The 20,930-nt window shown below is 42.9% G+C and overlaps 1 protein-coding gene across 4 annotated transcripts in view; it reads right to left on the reverse strand.

Moving 5' to 3' along the window:
* Positions 1–11,461: 11,461 nt before the first annotated feature.
* Positions 11,462–20,930, reverse strand: part of FAS (Fas cell surface death receptor) — a 35,418-nt gene continuing 25,949 nt past the window's right edge. For 2 of the 4 annotated variants that reach the window (XM_037156648.2, XM_053664021.1), the window contains exons 3-9: positions 19,421–19,558; positions 18,240–18,348; positions 16,249–16,307; positions 16,039–16,107; positions 14,801–14,859; positions 13,842–13,866; positions 11,462–13,092 (exon numbers count right to left, since the gene is read on the reverse strand). In XM_037156648.2, coding sequence (XP_037012543.2) covers positions 12,755–13,092; positions 13,842–13,866; positions 14,801–14,859; positions 16,039–16,107; positions 16,249–16,307; positions 18,240–18,348; positions 19,421–19,558 — 797 coding nt within the window. In that variant the 3' untranslated portion in view covers positions 11,462–12,754. The remainder of the gene's footprint in view (positions 13,093–13,841; positions 13,867–14,800; positions 14,860–16,038; positions 16,108–16,248; positions 16,308–18,239; positions 18,349–19,420; positions 19,559–20,930) is intronic. The other 2 variants (XR_008391355.1, XM_053664020.1) reach the window with 2 other exon arrangements.

The following is a 20,930-nucleotide window of genomic DNA, read 5'->3' on the forward strand; positions in this document are numbered from 1 at the left end:
CCCGTTTCAACATGAATTCAGAGAAGCTGCTATGTAGAACAGACTGTGTCCTAAACAAATTTACCTGCAAGCTCAATTTAACATACAATTTTAGAGGATTCAAGGCTTCTGGAAGACTATTTAAAGGTGCTCTAGGTCACTGTTTCCCAAGGGCTTATCACTGGAATTTATTCCTGGAGAAGGATGTCAGGAATTCCGATTTCTGCATCATGCATGGCGTCTCTGGGCATGAGATGAATCCTCCACACTGTAAACCTAACCCTGCCCAGTGATTCATGCACATTCGACGTTGCGGAGGTCAAATGACCTATTAAAGTTCCCGACTTTCTGGGTTATGCACAGGAACGAGAGCACACAGCCCACGTGCAGCAGAATGTGTGTTTGTTTCTGTGCTGGGCTTGTCTGTCCTACTAGCCAGCAAGCTCCCAAGTAGCGGAAGCTCTGCCCAGCCTCTTCCACTGCAGAGGGGCCCTGACCTGAGAGAGGGAGCTTCATAAGGGAGGTTAACTGCCAGTGTGACAGGAAAACTCGCCTCCTGTGATGGCTTCCATCAGGATCCAGCAGGCACTGTCTGCTTCTGAGTTTGTAATGAGTATTTTGCAATCTGTTCCTTAAAAAATAAAATACCTGAGATTTCCTGAGTCCCCCTGTGAATATCAGGACTTGATTTTATCAAGTCAAAGCTACAATGTCAAAGATACAAAATCAGCAAGGTTCAACCCAACGATAGCTTTGAGTTGATTTTGTTCAAAGCTAACTTTCAAAAGGTGTGTATGTACCTTATCTGCATAGAAAACTCCTTTAAAAAATAACTTTGGCCCTGACTGGTGTGGCTCAGTGGAATGGGCATCCCACTGAAAAGAGTAAGGTTATCAGTTCAGTTCCCAGTCAGGGCAGGTACTTGGGTTTCGGGCCAGGTCCCCGGTTGGGGGCGTAGGAAAGAAAACAGGTTGGTGTTTCTCTGGCACATTGATGTTTCTCTCCTTCCCTTCCCCTCTCTCTAAAAATAAATAAATAAAATAAAATAAAAATAAAAATAGCGTTCATGGAGATTTTGTGTGTATATATATATATATATACACACATATATATATATATATATAAAGCTTTTTACATATATAGATATATATGAACAATCCCACATAATTCCAATGTCCACCATCTGGAGGTAATTGTGTTTAAGTTTTCATGAGTATCTATCTGTTCATATCTATATAGAGATACATTCAGATACAGATGGATGCACAGTTTGATGTCCTCTTCCCTTATCTTTCCCCGTTCCCACTCTAGATTGGATTTCCTTGTTATATCAATTCATATCACCTGTACTTTTTATTTTTTAATTATATTTTATTGATTATGCCATTACAGTTTTCTCAATTCCCCCTTTTTATCCCCCCTCCTCCCCGCACCACCCAACCCTCCAGCATTCCCCGCTCTGCTTTGTTCATGCCCATGGGTTGTACATATAAGTTCTCTGAGTCCTCTGTTTCCTACACCATTTTTGACCTTTCCCCGTCTATTTAATGCCGACCAATTATGCTTCTTCTTCCCTGTACCTTTCCCCCCATTCCTTTCCTCCCCCTCCCCACTGAAACCCCTCCATGTGATTCCCATTTCTCTGGTTCTGTTCCTGTTCTGGCTGTTTGCTTAGTTTTTGTCTTCATTATTTTTCTTTTTTTAGATTCATTTGTTGATAGTTATGAGTTTGTTGTTATTTTACTGTTCATAGGTTTTGATATTCAGTTTCTTAGATAAGTCCCTTTAACAGTTCATATAGTAAGGGCTTGGTGACGATGAACTGCTTTAACTTGACCCTATCTGAGAAGCAATTTATCTGTCCTCCCATTCTAAATGAAAGCTTTGCTGGATAGAGGATTCTTGGATGTAGGTCCTTGCCTTTCATGACTTTGAATACTTCTTTCCAGCTCCTTCTTGCATGCAAGGTTTCTTTTGAGAAATTAGCTGATAGTCTTATGGGAACTCCTTTGTAGGTAACTGTCTCCTTTTCTCTTGCTGCTTCTAGGATTCTTTTTATCTTTAATCTTGAGTAACTTAATGATGATATGCCTTGGTCCAACTTCTTTGGGACTCTCTGGGCTTGTTGGACTTCCTGGAAGTTGTTCCTTCGCCAGACTGGGGAAGCTTTCCTTCATTATTTGTTTAAATAAGTTTTCAATTTCTTGCTGTTGTTCTCCTTCCGGCACCCCTTTAATTCAGATATTAGAATATTTCAGGTTGTCCCAGAGATTTCTCAGCCTCTCTTCATTTTTTTTGGATTCTTGTTTCTTCATTCTGCTCCAGTTGGATGTTTATTTCTTCCTTTTGTTCCAAATTGTTGCTTTCAGTCTGGTTTCCTTCCTGCCACTGTTGGTTCCCTGAATATTTTGCTTTACTTCATTTTGGGTATCTTTCATTTGCTCTTTCATTTTGTGACCAACCTCAATCAGTTCTGTGAGCATTTTGATTACCAAGCCTTTAAATTCTCCATCAGATAGGTTGTCTATCTCCTCATCATTTAGCTCTCTTCCTGAGGTTTTGCTCTGTTCTTTCACTTGGGCCATATTTCTTGGTCTCAAGGCACCTGATAGGTTTGTAAGGGGGTGGGGCCTTAGGCATTCACTGGGGCAGGGCAACCCTCCTTGCTGCGCTTCTGTGCTGCCTGTGGGGGAGGGGCCAGAGAAGGAACAATGTGGCTCACCTGCTTGTCTCTAGCACACTTTGCAACGAACTCTCCTGTGAGAGTGGGAGTTTATTCCAACTCGGCAACCTCTGCAGTCCACAGCCGCCTGAGTCTCAGTTTCCCTTTAAGTCAGCCCCTCCCATGCAGCTAGCCCCGCTTACCTGGTCCACTGCTTTCTGTGTCTGGTTGTTGTTCAGTTTGACTTTTTTTTAATTCCATGGTTGTCGGAGTTCCATGCAGTTTGATTTTCTGGCACTTCTGGCTGTTCATTGATTTTAGATTGGTTATTTTTCTCCTTTAGGTTGTGTGAGGAAGTGAAGGGTTTCTACCTACGCCTCCATCTTGGCCAGAGCCCTACTGTTTCTTGATACCCCCTGTCAAAGATGAAATTATTTAGTTTATTACTCTAGGTGTTTTCTGCTATATATTTCTATCGTGAGATAAATTTAGTGAGTCAAGGACACTGTCTATCTAACTCATTGCTATATCCCCGGAGCTTAACCGAGTGCAGAAATATAGTTGGATAAACATTCAAACATATTTCTTGAGTTAACAAAATGTAATTTTAATGGCCTGTGTGTGTATGTTTGTGTGATACTAAAGCCAACTAGCTGGTATCTCAATCATTTTGTCAAATGCAATCATGAAAGAATCACGTGGAAACAAAGAATGCCAGGATAGCTCTTGTTAGGAACCGTTACATTTTGTAGACTTGAAACAGAATACAGAATTCACAAACACACACAAAGACACTTAAAAAAAAATGTGGGATCACAAGGGCCCCCCCCCCACCCCCCCCCCCTTCCTTTTTTTTGTTGGGAATGCGACCAGGGGTCTGAAAAATAAACAAGAAAAAAAGAAACAGAAACAAAACAAAGAGGGTTCTTGCATGGACGAATGCTAATACTCTGTAAATGGAAAAGTAAGACCACTTCGAACCTCTCCACACCTGCAACCCCCCTACCACTGCCTGCAAAACCACCTCCGTAAACTCTATTCAATCACTTGGCTCACATTGACGAGTAAAGGCAGAAATGGAGGTAGGACTCTGAGACAATCTATTAAAACTATAACTATTGTCATCTTATTCTGGATCTTTATCCTAAGCAAACCAGCCCTAAGAAATGGAAGTCTAGCAAGCATTATATATTTTATTTTTCTCGTATCACCTACGGAAGCCAAAGAAATCAGAAAAGACTTTGATGGCATTTTATTCTCTGCAGTAATTAAACTCTGCAGCTTCACTTGACTATTTTTACTAGTGCTAAGAAATGCACTTTATAAAAGAAGCCAGACATGTAAAACCACATATTACACGAGGTTTCCATTTATATGAAATGTCTAAAAGAGTTAAACCCACAGAGACAGAAAGCAGGTGGGTGGTTTCCAGGGGCCGGAGGAGGAGGGGAGTGAGAAGTGACCGCTGATGAATTTCAGGGCTTGGGGAGTGATGAAAACGTTTTGGAACTAGAGGTGGTGATTGTGCAACTTGTAAGTATACCAAATACCACTGAATTGTAGCTTTAAAATGGTTATTTTATGGTATGTAAATCTCAGCTTTATTCAAACCAAAAAAGGGGCAGAGGAGAAAGGGACTTTCCAAATTTCAAGCTCTTAAGAAAGTTTTTTCTGGGTGAAGTGCTGAGTAAGGTGTGATGCCTAGTCCATCATTGGCAAAGCTGCGTCCCGGAGGAGGGGAGAGAGTGCCCTCAGGCAGCAGTCACTCAGCACAGGAAGGACTTGGCCGTGCAGGGTGTCGAGGGTGCTGCAAGGAGACCCCTTCCTTTGCTGACTCAAGTGTCCGCTCATTTGACAAGTGGACACTTTGTGTTCCCTCCAGAGTGCAATCAAGTCCCTTTATTGTTTATTGTTTGTTCCCTGCTGCAAGACTCTCAGGTTTATAAGGGTAGTTTGGGGATATTTTATTCACATTTTAATTTTTAAAAAAACACCTAGAATGGTGCCTGGATCAAAAACAGCAGCTGTTCGGTAAATATTTGCTAAAAGACTAATAATCCTGCAATTCCACGTGAGCACCTTCCTTTCTCTATTATTACGGAGTCCTAGCGCCGTGCAAGTGAAGCAAGTTTCTACAACCAGTTCTGAAAACCCTGCTAACTGCCCGGTCTGCTGTTACCTCGGAGGAGAGCAGACATCCACGTCCAGGTGCTGAGGTCATCACATCCAAGCTATTACACCTCCTCTGGCCATGAGCCCAAGGCACCATACTGTGTATCTCTGCTGCTCTAGTTACTCATTGAAACAAGCCTTATCTTCTGGGCAAACAGTCCATGGGGGCAGCAACCTCTGGAAAGTAGGGAGGCTGAATCTTTGCTTAGAAATTGTAAAACCCATGCCAATACTGGTAAAAAAAAATGCTGGTGGTTGGAACTAGCCATAGTGACCATAGTGACGGAGGACTCCTGAGGGCTGACCCTGCACAAGAGCCTGTTCGCAGCAGGGTGAGGCCCGGGCTTCAGCGATTGCCAGAGGCACTAGGTCACTTATTCTGTAGCAAAATTAGCCTGACAGGGTACAAAGTCAAAGCTGAGGACGATTCTGTTGAGTCTGCCAAGTCCTACCACCCAAACAAGTGAGGCGAAGTGTCTCAAAATGCTCTGCTTGTCTGAGTGTCACCCTGTTTCCAGAGACTTGCTGTGAATGTGAAGGACCAGAACGCAGATGTCCTTCCTCATTAGGTAATCAGGCGTGGTGGAGATGTTTTAAATTTTTATTCAGAAAAGAAGAGAATAAATTCCACTATAAGGGACACTAAAAAAAATCACTTCTGTGCCTTCACCTCTCTCCTTCCACTGAGATGTATTTGCAGAGTGCAATTTCTTAAATCGTGGTCCAAGGCCCGTCAGCATCACCATTATTAAGGGTGTCTGGTCACATGTGGATTCCAAGGCACAGTGCTCAACTTACTGAAGCATCTTAAGGACCTGGTAACATGCATTTAAAAAATTTACACTGTTGGTTCCCACACAGGTTAATGGTTAAGGGACAGTGTCGTCGTGCGTTATAATTTATTACACTTGCAGAGGTGTTCTGTTTGTGCCTCGCTGTTACAACAAGGGGCAGGTGAGATGTAGCTTCATTGTATAGAAGGGAAACAAAAAACTCAGAAATGTGAAATCCAAGGTCATACAGCTCAACAGTGTAGCAGAGTTAAAATTTGAACTAGGATTTGTGTGATTCCAGATGCAGGCCTTGACCTACCCCACATTGTGTTGTTCTTTTGCTAGAAAAAAAAAGAATGAAGCCCTGACCAGTGTGGCTCAATTGGTTGGGTGTCTTCTTGCAAAGCAAAAGGCTGCTGGTTTCATTCTGGGTCAGGGCACATGCCAGGGTTACAGGTTCGGTCTCCAGTTGGGACAAGTACAAGAAGCGACTGATTGATGCTTCTCTCTCGCATCAATGTGTCTTTTCTTCCATTTCTCCCTCTCTTCCCTTCTCTCTAAAAAGAAATAAATTATATCTTTTTTTAGAAGAATCAGAACATGAATGTATTTGACAAGGATATGTATCCATGGGGACAAGTGATGACACAAGCAAGGCCAAGCCAGTACGAGGAGAAACACTGCCATCTTGTGGCCACCTGAGAGCAAAGCCTGGCCCTATCGTTGGGGTCATTCCTCTTGCTTCACCTTGGTGCCTCTTTCATCGATGGATTTGCATCGAGTCACCCTTAGTCTCCACTGGTGCACCTGACTGGTCCTTTAGCCTTTGGCCTTTGGTTTTGCAGCTGAGATTTTTTTCCTAGCTGAAGTTAATTTACTCATCTAGGTCAGGGACCACAAGATTAGTGCCATTCAATAATCCTGGTGAAATACTTTCTGGAGCCAATGTATTCTAGATCTCTAGATCCTTAGTCTTCTTAATTTTTTAAAATTTTTATTTTAACTTTAAACGATTTTTTGGTCACGTTGATAAAATCTGCCTGACAGAACCAAGGTGCGGTCTCAGTGTTGGTGAGTAGAGCCCCCACTCTTCTCCTCCCTTCGGCCCCAGCACCTTGACCTTCGTGAGCTCACACGGAAACCGTCACAGCGGCTGTCACGGGGCAGGTGCAGCACACAGACCACAGGACCATCAACCCCCTGAAAGCCAGTAGTATCTGGTCAGGTAGACTGGAAACACTCAGCCTCCCAGGTAACCAAAAGTCTACTTAAACTGTGCGAGGCATCTGTGCAAATTGTCGTTTACCACTCAGTCCTGCTTCAGAAATCTCCACATGCGCTTCCCCCGCCACCAGGGAAAACTTCCCGAGGTGCTGCACAGTAGGGCCACACTCGGGGACCGCTGCCCACCCTCCAGGCCTCCCTGCCTTTCTCGCTTCCCCTGCTCCACCAGGCTGCCTCTCCTCCTGTCTCCCCACTCGGCCTGCTCACTCCCGCGGTGGGAGCCTAGACTTCAGAGCATCAGTCCTTTTCCTGACCTCACACACTGGGTCAAATCCTCTGACCCTGCCACCCCTCTACCGTTTTTTATCTGATGGCATCCGTCAAAGTTGTGACTTAGCATTTATCTGGTTGCGTCACTGTCCCATGGATGTCTGCTTCTAGACTGGAGGCTCCAGGAGGAAAGCGTGTTGATAGGCTAGAGCCTAGCACAGTGTCTGGTGCAGAGAGGATGTGCGATGAGCATTTGTTGAATGAATGAGTGAATGAATTAATGAATGAACGGATACATAAATGAACAGAGATGGGTGTGAGGGTAACCCTTGTCTAGGAATCTCAGCCTAGCTCCCCTCAAATCATATCTCCCAAACTATCTTTGTGAGATTATTTGGTGCCAAATATCTCAAAGTTGCTGCTTAAACCCTATCTATCTAAATCCAAATTTCAAGAAGGGGGCAGGGTTAGACAGAATTTCAGAGTCCTAGCAAGACCTTGAAAGATTGCATTTCTGCTTGAGAGCATCCTGATAATTTTTGAGTACTCTGGCTCTTACTGCTTGTGTGACTTTGGGTGAGTTTATGGACCTTATAATCCCTGATCTCCTTCATCTATAAACTGGGGATAACAGGCCCATTGAAGGAGTCACCAGATTACATACATTTAATCTTCCCCATTAACTATTATGTTAGTGATAGGTTTTTCCCAGGCATTTTTGCCAAGTGAAGGAAGTTCTCTTCTACTCCGACTTTCATGAAAACTTTGTCATGAATAGATGTTGAATATTGTCAAATATTGTTTCACATAAGTATGCAGTATAGCTGATAGTAAGCACTCAAACAAGTTAGTTCCTCCTTCTCTAACCATCTTTCATTTCCCTCCTCCTTGTAACTTCCTCAGTAGCTGGTTGGCCAGCACTGCATAATATGGGGAAAAAATGTTCTTCTGGTAGCTTTGAACTTGGCTAAGCCTTTTTGTATTGGGGGTTGAGGGTGAAAGAAGCCCGGAACATCTGTCATGGCTGGCCTGAATATGTCTACTTAGAAAAGTGCATTTTCAGCACCAACCTGTTCTCCTTCGGTCCTTGTCCAGGGCTGCCCCATTCCTCAGCCACCTGGGCACGGTGCCGACCTGGGCCGGCTACCCCAGCAGCGCTCAAGTTCTGAGGCATCGCCTTCCTGAACTTCCCCACAGGGCCTTCAGTTTAGGGTTAAACAAGTCCACTAAAAACTAAAGTGTTAATGGCCGTAGTGGTTAAATGTCTTCACATTCCTATGTACCATTTATATTTTAGCAAAATAGATGATAACATTTATAATTTAATACAGCATGACACCTCAAAATGGTAGAACGCTATGCATCCTAAAATAATATTTTATTGTAAAGGAATATTAAAAAGAAATGATCTGTATATGGAAAAGCATCCATGACCCATTGTTGAGTAAAAAGCAGAATATACACATATATGGTGTGATCACTTTTATTTACCTCTGTGTGTGTTTGCGGACGTTCATGAGAGTGGTTACCTCTACTCTGGGAGATGGGGTGAATTTGCACTGTCTTCCGTAAACTTTTCTGTGTTGCCTGAATTTCATACATGAGTACGTGTTGGCTTCCTCACCAGGGAGGAGAAACAATGAATATACTTGCTGGCTTGTGTTTCAGAATCACAGCCACAAAACCACAAGGACTCCTTTGCTCCCAGTATTTTGTGTCAGGGATGAGCTAGGAATTGACCAGGTCACTAATTTCTGTGGTTGTTTGTGCAGCAAAGTTTTCATGAATGCTTATACATGCAAGATGAGTCAGACATAACTCCTACCCTCCTGCTTTTAGGGTGATGGACTTCACATGTTATTAACTGCTTTGAGAGTGGTAATTATGATATGGTAGCAGATTCCGTGTGTGAACCAGGCACTGTGCTAGGTACTTTGTGCAATCATCTTTAACACACACCACAAAAAGGGAAGCAGGCATATGAGCCCTGGTACACAGATGGGACCCCGGTTCCACAAATGCTAGAGTATAGAAAGATGCCTTTGACTTGAGATACTAGAGAAGGCTTCATAAAAGAGGTGGCCTTAAGCTAAGCCTGGAAAGGGGGATGGCATTTGACCTTTGTAGATGGGGAGAAGATAATTCCACGTCAAAAGTTGTCCAAGAAAAGGTGCAGAGGAGAAGGCAATCATTAGGTCTGGGGGCTGGACTATTTGTTAGAACCGTTGGGGAGATTTTAAATGAGGTGCACTTGGCGGGGAACCCACTGAAATGAGAGCTTTGGGTGCCAGAGTTAGGCAAATCTAAATTCTTGCAGTCGCTAGTCTGGGCTGCACACTTTATTCAGACAGCGGGTGTGTGGCGAGCGGTGGGAGGATGCCACACGGGAAAAGACATACTTTCTGGCCATCCTCATTCCAGTAGCTAGAACGTTTCTTACACTGATGGCCCTTCCTTTCTCATACCTTCTTTACTATCTGCTTGAGCAGCATTGACTAATATGCAAACACGTTTGCTCCAGTTGCCACAGCATCATCAAGAAGAGAGTGAAAGGAAAGCATGAGATGAGGGCAGCCTTAACCTTTTCCTTGTTACCATTTCATCCCTCAGTCTTTTACTGCCCTCTGGTGGCCATTTCACTGAAGAATCTTTTATTTCTAAAGCAGATATCTCCAAACAGCTACAGCTCTTTGTGTGGTCTCTTCAAGCACCCAACTTCATGAATGACCTGTCCGTGTCACTCGTGTGCCTCTGAAATGCTGAGGATTAGTGTAATTACAGAAAAGCTATATTTAGCACTACCCCAAGTGCTGCAGGTAGATAGCTCGTTTAACCTCAGAGCAGCACTGCATGGCAACTACTAATGTCTATCCCTGTGCTAGAAGTGAGGAAACTGGGACCTAGGGAGGTTAAGTGACATGCCCAAGGTGAGGAAGTCTCAAGTCTCAGAATGGCAGAGCTTCAAATGTACTGTTTTCAGAGCTGACCCTTGTAACCACTTCTTTATTGCTCCTTTCTTGCCTTGAAGGAACTTAGTGTCTATAAGGGGAACACACACACACACACACGTCAAATAGTGCAGAGAACTTGCCGAAATGCCAGGGAAGGTCCTGGAGACAGTCATCGATAACCTCAGAAGAGACTCGAGGCTTTCAGAGAGTCGGTGGTGGCTTCTTGGGGAACCAGTGGAATGTGGTGGGATTTGGCTTCGTGTTTTTTGGCAGGGGGAGCACAGGGCACAGAGAGTCCAGGACGGGACTTGGACTGAGGATGATGGAGTGAGACAGGAGTGTGGGGCCTCAAGGAAGCAGTGGGAAGTAGGGCGGGAATGACGCGGAGGGAGGGGAAGCAGCTTGAAAGGCCTGGGCTACATGTGATCAATTTAATGACTCATTTCTTAGGAAAAAGATGAGGCTCCCCATACAGTGAGTGGTCAGCCACTCACCACTAGCTTTCCTACCAAAACAGTCACAAAACAACACACACCGCTCGTGCGTGTATTTATTCCTTCATTGACCGAGTCACCCAAGACATGCCGATTGCGTGAGCACCGACTCTGTGTTAATCCTGATTTCTACCCTTGGGTGGCCTGTGGCCTCACAGGGGAGAAACTAACAACTGTATAGAAGACAGGTGACAGGCAATGACAGTCCGAGCAACCAGAGCGAAGAGACGTCACTGGACAGGTGCAGAAGTGCTGGGCTTCCACAGTAGGGTTAAACCAGCCACCCCGGGGTCAGGGCTGCTGACGTGTCCTGACAAAGACAGGACCTGAGGCATCTGGGGCGTGGCAGCCGCTGGCCACACGCGGCTCCTGAACCTTCTAAATGAGTCCAATCCAAACTGAAATGTGCTTTTTGGTGTAAATAAAATACAAAACAGACCTAGAAGGCTTTAGTATAAGAAAAAGAATGTAAACCACTTCATTAACAGTTTTATATGGATTACCTGTTAAAATGATAATGCTTTGGGGAGTGGTGGGTTAATAAAATATTATTAAAATTAAATGTTTAAAAAGAGAGAGAGTCCAGTGGCCACCAAGCAGTCATAATGGAAAGACTGCGGGAAAGAATATCTCAAAAATCCTGTTTAGCTTTCTTATGAATATATTTCTTTTGAAATATTTACTTTCTTGCCCACATGTCCAGTGCATGATATATAATCCTGCTATAATAAATCCCCACACAATAAACACTAATGTGCTGTTCGGGGGCAGTTTTCTGGGCAGTAATGAAGGGAATTGAACTGCTAAGGGGAATTTCAAAGGAAAATGCCTCCTGAGGCCCAAGAAAGCATTGAAGACTCCAAAAAGAGGAAATGCAAACAAACAAACAAACAAAACAAACCAAAGGCCCTAACAACAACAAAGAATAACCAGAAATATAAAAACATAATTTTAATTAAATATTTTTACATCTATTTTACATTTCCAAACATAAGGAGGAAAAATCTTCCATCAGTGGAAACTCTTTAGGTAGTTCTAAGTGTCATTCCAGTTTTTACCTCTCTTCAGTTTACATCAATATAAATACAAGTAGTCTTTATGAAAATTAACACACAGTTTGTGAATTCTTGAAAAGGGGAGAGGGGCTTATGTGTCAAAGAAGCCGCAGGACGTAATAAAAAAGCGCCCTAAAACCTGATGCATAAGCTGCATTTGTAGCAAGAGAAATATGGGGAGTTACTGATCATTTTGTGGGGGACGGCAAAATAAGAGCCTACTTTACCAGCTCTGGTGGTAGAACACGGGTTCATGACATGCCAAAAAACTACCTCTGTGAGAGCGGTGAGTCTCTCCAACCCAGGCTAGAAGCTTCTAAGAGCAGAACTAGATTTCAGTGGCTCTCCATGTTTCACAGATAATGCTTCCAGGTTCGAGAGGTAGAGGGGTTTGAGATGTACGACCAGGATAGAAATGGGGAGGTGGTAGCTCTCCAGGAACACATCCCTGATCGAAATGTTTTGGTGCTTAAGAAAGAAGTCAACTATATTGGTATGCCAGTAAAATGGCATACAGATTTCAAGCATGATAATCAAGTCTGCATCTCCCATGTGAATGCAAAATTAAAAGAGCCCACAACGCAATGCCAATCATCTATGAAGAAATCTTCGAAGCAGAACCTTTCTGAAATTCAACACTCAGAGGTATACACCAGTGTTCCCTGAATACACTCAGAGTTGTAAACAAAGTTTATGCATACAGTGGAATCTCCAGCATCATCCCAGGGCTGGGGAGGTAATTCAGAGGCAAAGTTGTGTCTCTGGTAATTGTGATATCACATCAAGAGGTCATCGCTTCTATTGATTCATGGATAGGATCAGCCTGTAGACAGATCTTTGTCTTCACATGCAGTCATTGTTTCCATATCTACAGAACATACATTAGATACAAGACATGATCCCAATCTTTTGTCTCCTGCTTGCGTACTTAACATGCCCCTGCATTTATTCTCCACCATGTCTGTCTAGATTTTAAACACCCCTGAAGACAGGAACATAAGATCCTCTAGACCCGTAAATATATTGGCTGTACACATCCAATAAGTGAAGAAAAAACATACCCAGTAAAAAGTCAAGCAATATTTGAAGCCTCTTCCCATCAAAAACATATGTGAACACTAATTTTTCTTCCCCTTGATTGTTATTCTCGGAACAGAGTTAGTTGTTTTTCACTTTAGACCAAGCTCTGGCTTTCAGTTCCGTTGCTGGAGTTAGCATTTTCATGTTGACCAATATTGTCCTTTTGGACTATGCCTTGAATTTCCTCTACAAGAGCATGAAGATTAGCTTTTTGGAGACCTTTAATCAGAGTGGAATATGCATCTTTTTTCCCATGAAGCTGATACCAATTACGGAGCAGCTGGACCTTCTGTTCAGCTGTGTCCTGGAGGTGGTTGTTTTTGATTTCATCAATTTTGGCTTCATTGATACCATTCTTCCGAACAAACTCTTTCACTTGATTTATTGTCATTTTTTCAGCAATGATGATAATATAGTCACTCAAGTTAACATCTGAAAGAAAGAGAATAGCCTCTGAAAATTTGTTCTTTTAAATGAAATTACCATGACTGAAAACCTTGATTATCTCTCCTCTTATAGTAAGTACTGAAGACTACAGATTAGTCCTGTAGATCTAAAGGGCTGATAGGGAAACACAAAAACAGACACAGCCTTGCCTTCTAACCTCAGCTCTTCCTATATGCCCAGTAATTTGCTCTATGACCTGAGCAAGAAACATAATATCTCTGTATCTTCTTTTCTCATCCACAAGGTCAGAAAAGATCACTTCTAACATCCCTGTGGATCTGATGTTCAATGGCCTACAAACCTAAGAGGTAGACAAAGAGTTTATGACCATCTTATCTTTGCACCACAGCTCAAAAGAGGGAACTAAGTACAATCATCATTGTTACAGAGCTGGAATACACCAACAGTAACTGAGTGTATACAATTCAGACTAACCTCTAAGTCAATTTAAGAAGGAGTTCTATAAGACACCTAAATGTTTCAAAAGGAAATTTTCCTAAGCCTTGGCGTTTACTGTCTTATTGCTACCTGATTTACCTTTAACTAGGAATATGAGTCATAAATTTAAACAAACTGCCTGAAAGACCCTTGGTGCTAGCAGGGAGATCTATGAGCTTAAGGAATAGCAGACCCTGCAATATGTCACTGAAATTAGGAACATTTATTTTACTCTCACATTAGCCTGCTACTCCCTTGGAAGCCACCTTTATGAAATAAAATGATAAAAGCCTTACCTGTTGCATTCATTGGGGTCATTTCCTGGGGAGAAAAAAATACAAAGGAGGAGAGAAAAAATAAAAATACACTTAGAATAGTGTAAATGTAATCTTTCAATTCTTCCTTAATACTGAAGTACAATCAATTGCTTGATCTATACATAACATTAGCTAGACCCAGTGATTAAGAAGAATTCTTTCACCACTCAAATTTTTATTCTGGAAGGTTTCAGCATTGCTAGAAACTAAGGAATATTGGCTTATTTTTTAAACGCGAAGGAACCCCGGGAACTCGTGGGGTGTGATGAGCTGATGTTTCATAGAGACTCGCAAAAAACAATCATGATAAACACAATCATTCCAAAACTCTCTTTACTGTAATTATTCTTATTTTTCTCACAAGAAAACAGTTTAAATTAAAACTGTTCTGTTCTACACAGATTTAAGGAGCCTCAACTCCCACTGGGCCCTAGCCCCAAATAAGAAACTCATTATTCCTAAAGTGACCTGGTTTTTCTTCCCCGTTTAACTTTGGCTATTTGAAATGCTTTGATCCCACATTGGAAAAAAAAGATATGGCAAGATCGAGGGTAGCAAGTGGCTGGAGAAAGGGGAGCTGTACTTTTACAATGGGATTTAAGAGCTCTCTCTGTGCCTGGGCTTGGATAGGGAACTCATGCCCTGGGAAAGGATGTCTCTGCAGTCTCTCTTCAGAGAGAACACCAGCGTGGAAGAGGTGCTTGGCCACACCCCTCACCAACCAGCATGAGCACTCTCCCACTGAAGGCCTTTGCTCACTCTCAGGCTGCGTGCAGCGGGCTCCTAAACTGGGCATCACACCTTCATCACCTTTGATGCCCCTGATCCGTGTGCACACAAACACAATTAGTGCTTATTTTTAAAAAGTAACAAATAAAAAGTTGAATGACTACTGTCTCTGTGTTTCTAAGAGGGCTGATACACATTTCCACACTTACAGGATTTGGAGGTACGGATTCATGGCGACCATTTCTATTCCGGCGCTGTCTTTTCACCACTAAAAGATTAAAGAAATTTCCATCAAATTCCAATTCAGCCTTGGAAGCACCCCTCTTACCCTAGAGAAGTGTGAGGGAGAAGTTCACTGAGGCTTCAAGTGACCAAACATCCCCAAGAGACAGCACTGTCCGGATGTCGGACAATCCCACCCCACCAGGTCAAGTGTCCTAGAGAAAAGTTCCATCTTAATTGAGACGTCCGGTTACCTCCCACTGGCCTAGCCTGAAGCTGGCTTTTGACTCCACCATTGATGTCATGTATTGTATGACATCACCATTACCTCTAGCCAACTCCACCTGGATGTCATGGCTACAGCAGGCATAGAAGCAGTGGACAGGGAAGGTGACATCTACTGGCCATGCAGTGGCATTTCATGCCCGGAAATTCAAAGACATGCATTCACAAATAACTCAAGAGTACACACTCAATGAATACGTGTCCTGGAGTCACTAGGAGCTGGAAGAAGGGGATCTGCAGGTCTGTGAGCACGGCTACGGTGTTTAGACAATAGAGCACGTGTTTGTGGCTGAACAGCCTCTAAAGGCCACTCTTTCCCTTCAGCTGAGCTAAAGAAACAGAGAAGAGAAAACAGAATGCTTCCGAGTGACTGAAACTGCACCGCCCCGTGTGTTATGAACGATTTATAGAGATTTTTCTGGAGGAATTATGATTACATCCAATTTTGGCTTATTGGCTAACTTTACTTGCCTAAAATTTATTGCACAGTATTTTAAATTATGGTGGAGAAAGTATAAACAAATCATGGAATTTGAACAAGGCTGAGGAAGCACTGAGAGGAACGAAAATATCAAGTGTCCCCTGCAATGCCTTTCCCAGGAGCGCCCTGCATCTCATGTTCTCTTAACGCAATCCCGGCGAACCGTGAAGGGTTACTGGTGATTCTTGGACACCCTGGCTGCTGCCTGGGTGCAAACATAGGGACGATGGGAATACCCACTCAGTGCCCCCAAATGGCTGCTCAGAAGCGTAGCTGAGGGATAACGCAGTCTATTCATATCAGCTCTCACGGGTGCATTCAGTGTCAGGAATTAAAAATGTAACAGAGCTAGCTACCTCCCTGGTAGAAGCTTTATTATAGGTAGGAGACAGAAGAATTCTCTGAGCAAGTACTTCCCAAGTTATTTCAAGGTGCAATGTGAACAAAGTGAGAACTTACAACAATAAATTCCTGCAGATACTGGAATCACCAGGAGGAGTAAACACCACAGTAAGTGGGATCTGGGTCCTGTAGATTGGAACATTGGACATTTTAGATGAAAACAAGCAGTCTGTAAGATTAAACAGGGTTCTCTCAAAGAATCCAAAGGGTTTTCTTCATATTTTACTATGGGAACAGGAGAAAGGAGAATATACTCATAATAATAACCTTCTTGACATCTGGTGTTGCTGGTTCGTGTGCATTTCTCACTGACTCCATATTTACACCTAGAAAAATATAGGAGAAATTTTAAAAGCCTGGCGGACTGAGTCCTTGATCATTTTCAATGACACACCATAAATAAGGGGCCATTACAATCATTTTCACATCTCCATCAAACACATTCCCTCAAATATTTCTAGAACAGCCTCTAAAGCTGGTAAAAATTTATAACATAATTTGGATGTTCGGATGAAGAAAAAAAGACTATGTTTTAAAATGCCCGAGTTAAAGGAAGGTAAGAAAGAATTGACAAATAAGAAAAAGGCTGAAATAGACCCTAACTTAAAATTGGCAATAAACAGTGCTCTTAAAATACCAGGAGGCAATCACAAACTGCAAAAGCAATTTCAAAGAAGGGTCATAGAATAAAATGGCCAGACAATAATCAATGCCCACGAGGTTACCCAGGGGGCCCACTCAGCTGGCCCACATAGGTTTCTTGCTTTAACACCAAGTGGTAAGTAGGATACTCAAGAGGTTCCAGTGGGTTTTCTTCAGTCATTCAAACACTGGCAGTCAGATTGTCTGAACTGAAGCTTGGCCCCCACACACTATCTAACCAGGTGAGCTTGACAGGTCAGGTAACCAACCTGTTTGCTCACCCATAACATGGAGATAATATTACCTGCTGGAAGGGGTTATGGCGAGAAGAAAATTAAATCAAGATTGTGAAATAACTAATATTCTTGTTATTACTGGACTTATATTAATTCCTACCCACAATCTCTACTTATTTTTCTGTCATCATGAAGGCTGTCTCAGACACTTGGCACTAGAAAGGAGAGGCTAGGTTAAGTGCACATGCCTTGCATTTTTTCCAGTAAATAACAGACATCAGGCATGAAGTCCCTACTTTTCAAGTCTAATAGGTGAACTCCTGAATGTTTCCTAAGATGAATTACAAGTTGAAGGAGAGGCACACTGATGTAATCTTAAGTATACTTATATAATTAAGATGTCTGCAAAACAATGTCTTAACAAAGCAAAAGCTGTTTTTATTTATTTTTTATTTCTATTTTAATTGTTGTTTAAGTACAGTTTTCTGCCTTTTCCTCCCATCCCAGCCCACCCCCCAGCCCTCCCCACCTCCCTCCTGTTCCCCCCCGGCCTTGTTTTTGTCCATGTGTCCTTTGTTCTCATAAACTCCTCCCCTTTCCCCCTGAAATTCCCTCCCCTCTCTATAATATATTATGCAAATTGATCTTCACAGAAATGAGACCAATAAGACAAGTGACCATTATTTGTGTCCTAATGAGTGAGGAAACTGGAACCTCAGAGAGGTTCAGTGATGTGCCCAAACTCACTCAGTTAATCAGAAGAGTGAGGCCCACAAATCAGGTTTTCTAACTTTGGATCAAAACCAAGCTCTTCAGCATGAAAGACAAGGCCCTTCATGATCTGGCCCTGGCTCCTTTGCTCTCTTTCCCGCGTCCCAGACAGGTACCCGGTTCTCCAGAGCTTCCTCTGTCTCTTTGTAGCTGCTGTTTCCCTGCCTGAGGTGTCCTTTGGAGCCAGGCACACCTTCCTTCAAAACTCAAGCCATGTGTCATATCTTTGACGCATCTCCCCAAGCAGAGCTGAAAGGTTCTATATAACTCCTGACACCCTATGTGCTCCTGATGCTTGCCACATGGCCTTGACTCAATAACCACACCTCTTTTGGTTCTCTCTGCTCCTAGCCTGAGAGCTTGGATGCCAGCAATGAGTCTTACTCATACTGATAGCTTAAGCAGCCAGCAGTTGTCAAGCACACAGGAAGGGTTCAATACCTGTTTGGAGGCTGGATGTCTGAATGAACAGATGGGTATCTAGCTGTTTGGAGGTAAAGCAAGCCTAGATCCTAAATTCTTGATTCTCAGCCCACATTGCTTCCCGCTAGCAAGGCATTATCTCTCAAGGTATATCTAGTGTTTTCTCAGAAAAAGATGAAAACTTACGTGTTGCAAGGGTCACAGTGTTCACATGGAGGAGTGTTACAAAAAAAGTTTGATTTGCATCTGCACTTGGTATTCTGGGTCTTGGTACAGTTTATTTCCACTTCTAAGCCTAGAAAACCGATTTGCAGACTATTAATCACAGCAGCTAGTTATAAATTGACTATGAACATAACGGGCAGGAGCTGCATAGACTTCTGCGACCTGCCACTTACAGGAGCAGTCGCACCACCGTGCCTTTACTAATGCAACTGGTGTTTAAATGCACAACAGGCAACCCCAGGTTGAAATGGTTTAAGTCATTTAGCAGAGTTTTAAGTGGATAGACAATCCAGCAACCAAGACAGCCCCACTTTTGCTTAGATAGCTCCCATGTTCTTTGAGCCTTAAGCCGGGTTACTCAGGCGTGACTTATGGACCAACAGCATCAGCACCACCTGGTATCTTGTTAGAAATGAAGATTGTTGGGTCCCACCCAGGACCTACTCAAGCAGACCAAGACCAATGCTCTTGCTTAGAGATTCTGATTTAATTGGTCTAAGGTGGAACCTAAACATTGGCATTTTTCGTAGCTCCTACGTGATTCTAATGTGCAGCCAAGGTTGAGAAATATTGCTTTAGAGCTTGAGTAGAGACAAGAGAAACATATCCTCAGAGATTCCTTAATGTCAACCAGAACTGGGAGTACTTCTGTCACATTTTAATCAGGGGCCCTCAAAATACCTTGGGATATTCATGAAAATTCAGGGCCCCAAGTGGAATGACCAGGACAACCCGATCCCCAAAGAAGGTGAAGCATCTCACCCACTTCTCGGGATCCTCTGTCCTTGGATTTGAAGGTTTCTGAGCTCTTTCTGGCCATAAACAAGAGCCATTAAATAAATGTAAGTCAAGGCATAAAAGAAAGGTTTCTGCAGTTTTGATGGGAAATAAGGAACTTTGTTCGCAGCATTCATATGTAGTCAGTCTGCCACGTGCGGGAGAATTGCCTAGGCCTCGCTCCTAAGTGTCTAGACCAGTGGTTCGCTCAGTCCTGGTCCTGCTTCCTCCCAGTCAGCTCCATCCTGCCCCTCCCTCTATGCCAACATAGCACCAGAGTAGGTTCCCATTTCCAATTGTATTACAAATGATTCTACATGGGGTACTACAATTGGTCTCTTTCCATAGCTTTTTAAGACACTTACCTTGTTCTTCATCACAAATTTTGCATCGTCTGCACTTGTTAGAATAATGTGTACTGTCTGTGTACTCCTGCCCTTCTGGGCAGGGCTCGCAGACTAGCTTGTCCCCATCAGCCTTGCAGTCACTCTGTTTCCGTTCACCTGCCAAAAATAGAATGGAGCAAGCTTGTAAGCCACAGCATGGGGAATATGTAAAGATGGCAATAGAACTATGTTAACACAGGGGAAGTCGGCTAATGTATGAAGACAATGGAGGAGATGGTCATTGTAAAAATCATGCCAGGGACAGCAAGTCTCCAAAGACAACAGCTGAAAGAGTGGCTGAAGGAAGATGCACACAGAAACAGGACAATGACAATAGGAAAATGGGACGGGGCAAAAGAGGCTGGAGTGACCAAATGCACTGGGGGGGAAATGCCTTACTTTTTGGTGGAGAGAGGAGAGGTTGATGGGTATGTATTCATGGTGGTTGCCACTGGCCATGACCTAAAGCATTCACCTTGCTCTGGCTCCTCATTTTATTTTCCAAAGTCCACAGATTATGGTGAGGGACAGCGCGGTGCAGGGAATAGGGCACTGGAGGTTCTAAGGACCTCAGCCCGATCTTTAGTAGCCTTGTGATCTCTAACAAAGCGCTTACTCTCTCTGAGCCTACACTTCTTCATGCATTTGATGGAGATAATAATCCCTCTCTTGCTACCAGAACTGCAAAGGGCCTACCTCGCAAAGGCTCACAGTCCTTTCTTTATCCCCTTTCTTTCTATTCCTTTGCCGGTAAGGGTCAGAGTATGTTGCAATGGGCAGGCAGGAACATATGCAACTCTATCATCAGATTCATTATCATAATGCACACAATTTCAAATAATATTCATATCTGCTTTCATTTACTTCAAAAATAAAACAAGTCATTATAGTGTTATTAGTGAGCAGTATTCAACAATGCCCCCTCTTGGAAATTTTATTTATTTAACAGCTGTTTACTAAAGGCCTATTGTGTTCCAGGCACTTCCTGGAAGCTGAAGGTACTACAGGAAATACACAAAGCCTCAGTCCTCCAGGATTTCATATTCTCCTGGTAGAAGAGGGTACACACGAATAAATACATGACAATCAAGTGGTGATAAGTGCTGTGGGGAAAACTAGATTAGGGCACAAAAACAGAGAATGAGGAAGAAAGAGATAGAAAATAAAAAGGGGAATCAAAGAGAAAAGCATGGCTGCTAACTCCAATTACTAACAGCATAACTAAGAAGAATGAACCAAGTCTAATCTGCTCTTCTCACAGGGGCAGCAAGAATACTTTATGCTGTCGTTCCTAGATACACCATTTCTCAACAACCTCAGAGCCTTGTTTTTGATAAAACAAAATGCTGATACTTACTACATAATCAAATTAATTTAGACTCATACGATATTTTAGTAAACAAAGACAATATCCATCAATAGAAAAAAATAGGCAAACCATGGAAACTTGGAACCTAATTCAAACATCGTGCATCGGGGCTTTGTGACA

Source organism: Artibeus jamaicensis, unplaced genomic scaffold, assembly GCF_021234435.1.
Source record: "Artibeus jamaicensis isolate MK-2021 breed Jamaican fruit bat unplaced genomic scaffold, CSHL_Jam_final contig_332, whole genome shotgun sequence".
NCBI lineage: Eukaryota > Metazoa > Chordata > Mammalia > Chiroptera > Phyllostomidae > Artibeus > Artibeus jamaicensis.